Consider the following 9,260-nt stretch of genomic DNA (forward strand, 5'->3'; position numbering starts at 1 on the left):
TGCAACCGAAAATCTCTTTATGTGTACAATTGTTAAGTTTTAATAAATTTTTCGATTTTTATTATTTTTTGAGTTTACTAGTTTCCATTATCTTTACCATACCTATTAGAATAGTTACCATCTCTATTAGAATAGTTATCATACCCATTAGAAAAGTGACCATACAGATTAGAATAGTGACCATGCCTATTAGGATAGTTACCATACCTATAAGACAAGTTAGCATACCTATTAGAAACATAGAAATTGCAATAATTTGCAATAAACATGTCATCTCATCGTTTTCTCGTTTTCTCGCACATTTGCGACTTTTCCTCTGAAAATGGTCCCCTGGAGGCTGAATTTGAAGAGGGTGACAAACGAGACACCACACTTCTTCTTGTGTCTCATATAGAAACACTTTTTTCCCGTTTTTCGCGGCACTATTCAAACATTTTCTTTTTTTGACTCGTGAAATATGAAAGTCAAGACATGAACAAAAAAGAAATGGTGTGGTTTTTCTGTCAACGAGCAGATTATATAATGGTGAGTGAAATAAAGGGAATGTGGGCGATAGAAAAAATGAGCTAAAAATCATACTAAAAAACTTTGAGCCAATTACCTCGGTTCCTGTCGAAGATATTAAAAAGTTGTCAACTAATAAAATGTTTATCATGATATCACAAACATCAATATCAGTTGACACAATTTAAATATCTTGCATGGGAGCCAAGATAAATTGGCTCAAACATGACGATGTGGGGGCTCTTCTATTACAGGTCTTACTGTACTAGATGCGGACTTGTGGCACATTACTATCAAGCTTCAGCTTTCTTCGATTTCTGCAGATTTTCATTCTCTGAGCTCCATTCCGAAATTCATCATTCACTTCCCCTCTGCGAAAATCTGTGCTCCATTTGGGAATGTGCAAATTCAAGTCGTCGGGGTTCCAAAAGATCTTCTAAAGTGATAACAAAGTGTGTGTCTGTCTTGTCGCCGCATCTACACCACAGACGGGGGAGAAAAGAAGAAGACGTCGTCGCAAAACTGAAGGGATTACCCAAAATGTTCTCTCCTTTTACCCGCAAAAAGAGGAGAAGACACGGATTAGCGCACCCACATGGAGTATTGCCACCCGTGGGGTCCTTACTGAAAAATTTTAAAACATGGAAAAGATTATGATGGTGATGGTAATGATGATGTTGAAATGAAAAATGTTTGAAGTGATGAGCAATATTTACTGGGATTTCACATGGTTGAGGAATGAGGACTCACATTTTCTTGTTCAGAATTATTTTATTGAATTACAGACAGGGGCGTTTTTTTTCTGAATTTTTCAGTTCATGAATGTTTTTTTAAATTAATTTTCCAGGTGTTCGTTTTTTTTTCAAAATCTTAATTGTGAGGATTCTTGAATAATTTTAGTTCCAAAGTTGAACCAACGGAATTTTCTCAATTCAAATCATAACTGAAGTCTTCGAATCTGAAAAAGAAGCTGTGGATTCCCAGAAAAGATTCCCAGAAAATCTTAATTTCTAGAATTCTCTAAGAATTCTATGCAAGCTTTTTTGTTTCTCGTAAGTTTGAATTACTGTATGAATCTTCGAACTTATTACCTTCTGAAGTCCGAATCACTAAATTTCTAGATTTCTAGGTTTTGGCATTTCTGGTTTCTGAATTATTCAACTTCAAGCCTTCCAAGCCCAGAATTCAACTCTGACAAATGAGAAATTTCGGGGATACCAAATTTCCATCTACCCAAAAATCTTCAGCACCATCTCTAGTTAACTTTCTGGATGGGTGTAAGTGTGTGAAAGATTGCGTAAAACACCCATAAATCACCCTCACCCGTTGTAAATGCCACCAGATTTGGGGTATGTCTCAATGTGTGCTCTTCAGAAACAAAACTAGATGTAATCTTTTGAAGAAGTGTGCAAATTGATACATCTATGTCTGTGTCAACCCCCCTCCTTTAGAGGGGAAGATCACTATCTGATGGGGGAGAAGGAAGGAATGAAGGTCCAAATTTGAAATGGATTAGTTTTATGACTTTATGAATTTCTGACTGTGTGTTCGTTTGAAAAAAAAATCATTTAGCCCATGAGTTTAGGACTTTTGGGTGAGCTGCCCACCTCTAGATTCTATGCCAGTTTGAAGTTTGCCGGTTTGTCCGAATGCCCAAGTCTATCCCTTACTCTTTTTTGTTCTCCAGTACACTAGATACATGTGTTCCTTCTTCCATTTTACAATCCAGGATGAACAAAAAGACCCAATATTTAAGTACCTTATTATCATAACAACAATACCACGAGTGATTTGAGAAGGTACTAACCGAACCGTGTTTTACCACAACCACCATTTTCTTCTTTTCTTGCCGCCGTGTCGCAGTTTTTACGATGATCTTCTTCTGTTCGTGTGTTGATTTGAAAAGAAAATTTTGGGGGAAAGAGGGAGAGGTACAGTAATCCCAACGAAATGATTATTTGGACAGAAATGGTTATGAGAGTGTAATTTTGAGAAGTAAAGTTTGGTTTTTGGTTTTTAGAGTTAAAATATTTTCTAACTGGGTTTTCTTGTTAGAAATATATTGGATGTATTGACAATGAAGATTTTGAACAGGAAAATGCATTTACAGCGAAAAAGGAAGCCCTATAGTAGATGAAAGAATTTGGCAATTTAAGAAATCGGCAATTTCAAATTCACAGCCACCGTAAAACCTGTACCAGAAGGGCTCCCACACTGTTAAGTTCAAGCTAAATTTTCTTGGCTTCTTTGCAAGATGTCGAAAATGGGTCAACTGATTAATTAACTATCATAATATTATCAATATTTTATCAGTTGACAAAATTTTGGTATCTTTCACGGGAATCTTGATAATTGAGCTCAAAGTTGACGGTTTCAGTGGACTCCTATTAGAGGAAATACGGTAAACGTTCAGAGAGAAGTAAAGTTCGTTACTGATCAAAACCAAAACTTGTAAAATAATTTTTTCAGACCTTAAACAACTTTTCCAATATATTAATTTTTGCTATGGGAAGGGATTGTAGAACTTCTACTAAATGTGCACAAGCTGAAAAACACTTTCCTATCAAATAACTTGATATCAGAAATTATACTAATTACCCCTGTCACTTCTAATCTTTTCTTCCCCTGCCTTCTCAGATCATAAACCATTATCTGTGAGAACCATAAAAGAGAGCCATAAAAACGCGAGGCCCTATCTCCATCGCCCCCAAGAATGTGTGATGATAATTAGTCAATGGAGATTACTGTATTTCTCCCTCTGTGTTTTCTATTTCTGTCTTTTGTTCTATTTTACAATCAGCCTGTAGATGTTCGATTGGGTTAGTGAATGCGTTTTTTGGGTGTCATAAATTATCTTTAAGGTTTTTGGAAATCTAGTAGTACTCGAGCAGTAATTGTGTAAAGAGTTTCACATTAACGGCTTGTGAGTAGGTATAACGTTAATTCTTTTAAACTTCTCAAATCGCAAAAATTGAATTTATAAAAAATCACATAGACGACATAAACTTTCTTACTGATAAACTTTATAAAATGGACTCACTGCAATTAGAGACTCAGCAGACCAGAAATATGGCTTACCGTATTTTCCTTGATAGACGCATACCTAACTTGTACGCACACTTTGAGCTCAATTATCTCGGCTCCTACAAAAAATATCAAAAAGTTTTCAACTGGTAAACTTTTTATCATAATGTGATCAATATTTTATCAGTTGACAGATTTTTGATATCTCTCATAGAAACCGAGAAAAATTGGCTCAAACTAAGAGTTAGGGGACTCCTTCTACTACAGGCTTTACGGTACGGTATCTTAAGCAGCTGAACTAATTTTTATGAAAATTAAACTTTTAATGAACATTAAAAAAATCAAATAAGAATTGCATAGAGCTGGACTTATAGAAATGCACCAGAGGTACGTCAGCTATATAAAAACTTCACAAAATTACAAAACTACGAAACTTGAAGTCTCCGGTGATCCTAATTAATTTCAATTTCAAAATCATGATGCTTCATTTTTCTGAACAAAGTTACTCTGAAACATGAATCATCCTTCCATCTTATGCTTATTTTCTTCAAAAGAAGCCGATTTAAACCCCGCCCACATTTCAGGGATTCTCACCAATTGGCCGACTCCGCCCCATCTCGACACCCTAGCTGACAAAACGGTGCCGCGGGTGTGTTGGAAATTTCGGAATTCACACTTCTATTCTGAAGACAAGACGTCTTCTTCTAGATTCTGGAGTGTGGGCTTCCGTGATTTATTAGTGTTCACCGATACTTTTGACTTATCTGCTGAAATTCTTCTAGAGGACACAGATGTCAAAACGGGCGGCGACGTCGGATGAGGAGGATGGGAAGTCGATGAAGGTAGGTGTGAAAATCTCGAAGCTTCTGAAAATTTGATATCTTCAAATTTCACATAGCTCAAAATGAGCAATTCTACAGTATCCTGCTCTCGAAAAAGGCAAAAGCTGAACACTATGGTGGTGAAGTGTGACATGTCATCTCATCGTTTTCTCGTTTTTATTTGAGAACTTCAAGTTTCTGAAATTTTGTTGACTTGGAAGGTCTTGAAAGGTGCTCCAATCAAATCCTCTCTGATAGAAGGTATACTGATCGATATTCTAGTTTTTAAATTTTCAGAAACCCCGATTCTCAATAGCTAATATTCTTGATGAGGTGGATGATGAAGAGGAGGATGTTGATGTTGAGGATGACGTGGAAATTGAAATCAAAACTCCCGAGAAGACGTGTAGAGGAAGACCAAAGATAGGAGCTAAAATGAAGGTGAGCAGTTTGGAATGGAAAAAGCTTAACAGTTATAAAATTTCAGGAAGGTAACATTCCGATAGAATGCAAACTGGAAGGATCAGAGTTATGGGCAAAGTTTTTCGATTTGGGAACCGAGATGATTATTACAAAGAGTGGAAGGTAAGAAATAACGAAAGCAAAACCAAATTCGATAGGTTTAGAATTTTCGGTAGATTATTGTGAACCAGGAATTCGTAGATAAGGGCATAAGCTCAATTATCTCAATTTCTATAAAATATATCAAAAAGTGGGCAACTGATAAATTATTTGTTACAATATCACCTACATTTCATCAGTTGGCAAATTTTCGTTATCTCTTATAGAAATTTAGATAATTGAGCTCAAAGTTGAACTTTGATTGTTTAACGTTTGTACTCTCTCTCTATTAGATCTCGTTTCCTAAACCAATATTTTTCATCGAGCTTTTTCGAAATCTGTAAAACGTCATCGTGTTTTCTGCCTTCTGATTTTTTCATGCTCTTCCCTAATTTCCAAAATTGACTCGACTCCTCTCATTTTTTCACCCCCGAACCACTCACCACTCAATTTTCACCCATTTTGTCGACTATCCATCCCCTCCCTTTCAAACTGATTACTTTTTGCTCCACTTTGTCTATTTTTTCGGGGTGTTGTTGTAAGACTCTCCATGAAAAGACATGAGTTAATTTGTTAGAAAACGTCAAGGGCTTCTTGTTTCAAAAATAGAGAGAGAGAGGAGTGGAACCCCATAAAGAGAGTTGTCACTTACACTGATGAGCTTTTTGCTTCTTTTGGAATTTTTGGAATTTTGGAGGAGAATGGGGGTTAGGAATTATGAACCCTCATCATAACAAAACGTTCTCGACGAAAGAAATATGATATTATAGAGAAAGATCTTCAACAGGATAATGTTATTCGATCGGTCTGAAATAACAAAAAAAAAAAAATGTTTTTATCCTTTTAAACAACAGTGAAATCTGTAATAGAAGGGCCTCCTAGCTTCGAGCCAATCCATCTCGGTTCCTGTCAAAGATGGTTAATAGGTAAATTTTTTATCATAATATCACCAAGTTTTTATCAGTTGACACATTTTCGATATCGTACATAAGAGCCAAAAAAAATTAGCTCAATCTTGGAAGTCTGGGAGCCCTTCTATAACAGGTTTTTCGGTAAATATGATCCGAGTGTAAGGAAACGGTGATTAGGCTCATACTACCTTTCTCTTTTCTGAATCTCAATCGTTCTAATTTGCATTTCCTCAGAAAATTTGTCGTTCGCATCACCCTCTCTCTCTCCAATACGTATCACTTTTTTCAAACACCCAATTTTCAATCCGTCACATTCTACCGTAATCCCTTCCCTTTCCGCCGCCAACCCGCCTCGTCACGTCCAATCGATTTACATGTCTATCACTTGAATATGGTGTATTTCTAATTGGTTTACGTCTTCCTTCCATCTTGAATGTCTTTTTTGCGGCTGATGGTGTCCCGGGTCTTCTGAATACATAAAAATAGCACATTCATCAATTCAGAAAACACCCGCGATGTCGTCTTCTGAATTACTAAAAGAGTGGTAGCGTCGTGATTGAATTCTGTTTGATGGGTCACTTGGGACACTGGGAATACGGTAGAAACGGGCGAAGAGAGAAGACTAATTGATTGTTGAGTGATTGTTGGGTGTTCGAGATAATGGGAAAAAAATGGTGAGAGAGAGAGAGAGAAAAAAAGAAAGTTAAACGGTTTGACGAAATGGATTACGGTAGTAGTGGGAATGTAACGAAACTTGAACAAAAATTCTGTAGATACCTATTAGGGTTGATTATGTTTCAGTTATTAAGGTTTTTGTATTAGATATCTGAAAAGAAATAATTTTCAACTAATAAAGTATTTTTTTTTTGGGAAATCAACGACTTTTCAATTCAATTTTTATTCCAGGAGGATGTTCCCAACGGTCAAGGTATCCTTCTCCAACGTCCTCTTAGATACTCTATACTACATTTTCCTTGATGTGGTACCAGTGGACTCAAAACGGTAATTTTCAGAAAATCCTAAAATAAAAAAAAATCTTTTTCATTTCAGATACCGTTACATCTACAACAAATCAGCATGGTTGACTGCTGGAAAAGCGGAGCCGGTGCCCAAGAATCGGTACTACCTTCACCCGGATTCTCCATTCACAGGAGATCAGCTTCTGAAGCATGTGATATCGTTTGAGAAGACAAAATTGACAAACAACGAGGTGGATAAGACGGGACATGTGAGTTTGAAACAGTTTAGAAATACCCCAAACTTTTTTTTTTGATTCCTCTCAAAGATAACAAAAATGTGTCAGCTGATAATTTGTTTATCATAATATCACAAACATTTTATCAGTTGACACTTTTTTTTATATATTGCATAGGAGCCAAGAAAAATAAGCTCAAACTTGACAGTGCTCTTTTATTACAGGTTTTACGTATCTTTATCAAATACAATTTATTTTTCAGCTGATCCTCAACTCTATGCACAAGTACCAACCACGTATTCACATCGTCCAACGACCAAAATCCAGTCCACTGGACCACAATAAATTTGTGATGGCTGACGAGCAACACTGCACCTATACATTCCCTGAAACGCAATTCATGGCAGTCACTGCTTACCAAAATCAATTGGTAATTTTGAAAAACGATGAAAAAGCAATAATAGAAATTGTTTCAGATAACGAAGCTGAAAATCGAGAAGAATCCATTCGCCAAGGGATTTCGGGATCCAACTGGCAGGTCTCCAGATGAAATGTACGTTTTTTTAGGATTCAGAAAACGATATTTGAAAATTGATAAGTAGTAAAATTACGGAAACAATTGTAATAGAAGAGACCCCCTAACCTTTAATTTTTGAGCCAATTTATCTCGGTTCCGTGTCAAAGATATGAAAAGCCTGCCAGTTGATAAATTATTTAGCGTAGTATCAAAAACTTTTTATCAGTTGACACATTTTTGCTATCTTGCATAATGGGACCAAGAAAAATGAGCTCCACCTTGACAGTGTGAAGACCCTTCTATTACAGGTTTTACGGTATTACTAGGATATACAAACAAAATATGATTTTTCAGGGAACGCAATCCGGGAGACCTCTCTCCCATGATGCTCTCCAACTTCTACCACTCATCCGCCCTTCAACAAGCCATGTTCCAGCAGTGTCTCTCGAAAATCCAAATGAATCCATCCATCATGATGCTATATCAGAACGTGTTCCCCGGTGCACCAGGCATGCCCACCCCAGTGACACCTACTGTATCAAACCCCGAGATTTCTTTAAAGTAAGTGAATACATCTTTCAAGTAGGTCATTTAGATACAAATTTGTTTTCAGGTCAGAATGATTTGAGTCGTCTACGTGTACATAAATCTCATTTTTCCATTCTTCTTCCCGGCAAATATTTTTTCTATAACTTCTTCTTTTCTTGTGTAATATTATTTTTTCGAGTGTGTCACATTTTCCAGTCGCTTTCCTAAAAAAAAACATTTTGGTAATTTTTCTATGATATCCGGTTGAATAAAAAATTGATTTTGGCTTTATTGGGTGAAATTTCTAATGAGAAAAAAAATTAAAATTATTATTGCACGTATTTGTACTCGATTAAGGGGGGAGGGCGGGATTTAATTAATTAATTGACCTATACAAAATGAAAGTTTCTGAACCTACGAGAGCCATGAAGGAGACAAAACGACCTCAGCTGCAATAAGCTTGGACTCTACCAATGGCGACAAGGCATATGGGGACAAGACGACGGCGAACAGTGCCTGTGGAGACAGGATGATTGGAGAGAGGACGAATGGAGAGAGGATCAGTGGAGATCCGACCATAGGAGTCAGGATAAGAGGATTCAAAGCGAATGGAGACAAAATGAGTGGGGAGAAGACTTGTGGGGAGAGGATCAGAGGAGACAGGAGGAGTGGAGACAGAATGACTGGATTGAAGACTCCTGGTACAAGAATGAGCGGATGGAGGACCAGTGGCGAGAGGACGATTGGAGAGAACACCAATGGATTGAGAATCAGTGGAGAGAGAACACGAGGAGATAAGACGAGTGGAACGAACACCCAGGGAGATAGGATGATGGGTCCGAGGACGGCTGGGGAGAGGGTGATTGGGGAGAGGACGAGTGGGGAGAGAACGATGAATTTGTTGGAGAGTGGGACGGAAGCGAAGGTGAGTGGCGTGAGGATGAATGGAGATCCGACGATGTCAGCACGACGAGCAACCTTGAATTTCTCGGCTTCGGCGAGGGCACGGATGCTGGAAAAGGGCGAAAATTGATGAATGTTAAAAAAGGAGTGGAAAACGTTCAGTTTTGCTAGTTTTTACCGTAAAAAAATTAAATAGGCGGGCCCGCTAACTTATAGGACCCGCTAACTTATAGAGTCAATTTTTTTACGGTTCCTGTCAGAGATATCAAAAAGTTGTCAATTGACAAAATATATTT

General features: G+C 37.3%; 2 protein-coding genes across 2 annotated transcripts in view; one reads left to right on the top strand and one right to left on the bottom strand.

Moving 5' to 3' along the window:
- Positions 1 to 4,319: 4,319 nt before the first annotated feature.
- Positions 4,320 to 8,156, top strand: Cbr-mab-9.2 (the record flags this gene model as incomplete). Its single annotated transcript, XM_002648137.1, has 9 exons — positions 4,320 to 4,370; positions 4,647 to 4,790; positions 4,837 to 4,934; positions 6,728 to 6,823; positions 6,872 to 7,049; positions 7,279 to 7,446; positions 7,493 to 7,569; positions 7,888 to 8,094; positions 8,147 to 8,156. 9 exons carry the CDS (start codon positions 4,320 to 4,322, stop codon positions 8,154 to 8,156), a joined length of 1,029 nt encoding a protein of 342 aa, XP_002648183.1.
- Positions 8,157 to 8,475: 319 nt separating this feature from the next.
- The window catches only part of Cbr-mlt-10, a gene marked incomplete at both ends in the record, with an annotated part of 4,955 nt that continues 4,170 nt past the window's right edge, over positions 8,476 to 9,260 (bottom strand). The window contains one exon of the mRNA XM_045243199.1: positions 8,476 to 9,073. Within this exon, the coding sequence (XP_045100910.1) occupies positions 8,476 to 9,073 (598 nt within the window). The remainder of the gene's footprint in view (positions 9,074 to 9,260) is intronic.

This window comes from Caenorhabditis briggsae (genome assembly GCF_000004555.2).
Source record: "Caenorhabditis briggsae complete genome, chrII, whole genome shotgun sequence".
Taxonomy (NCBI): domain Eukaryota; kingdom Metazoa; phylum Nematoda; class Chromadorea; order Rhabditida; family Rhabditidae; genus Caenorhabditis; species Caenorhabditis briggsae.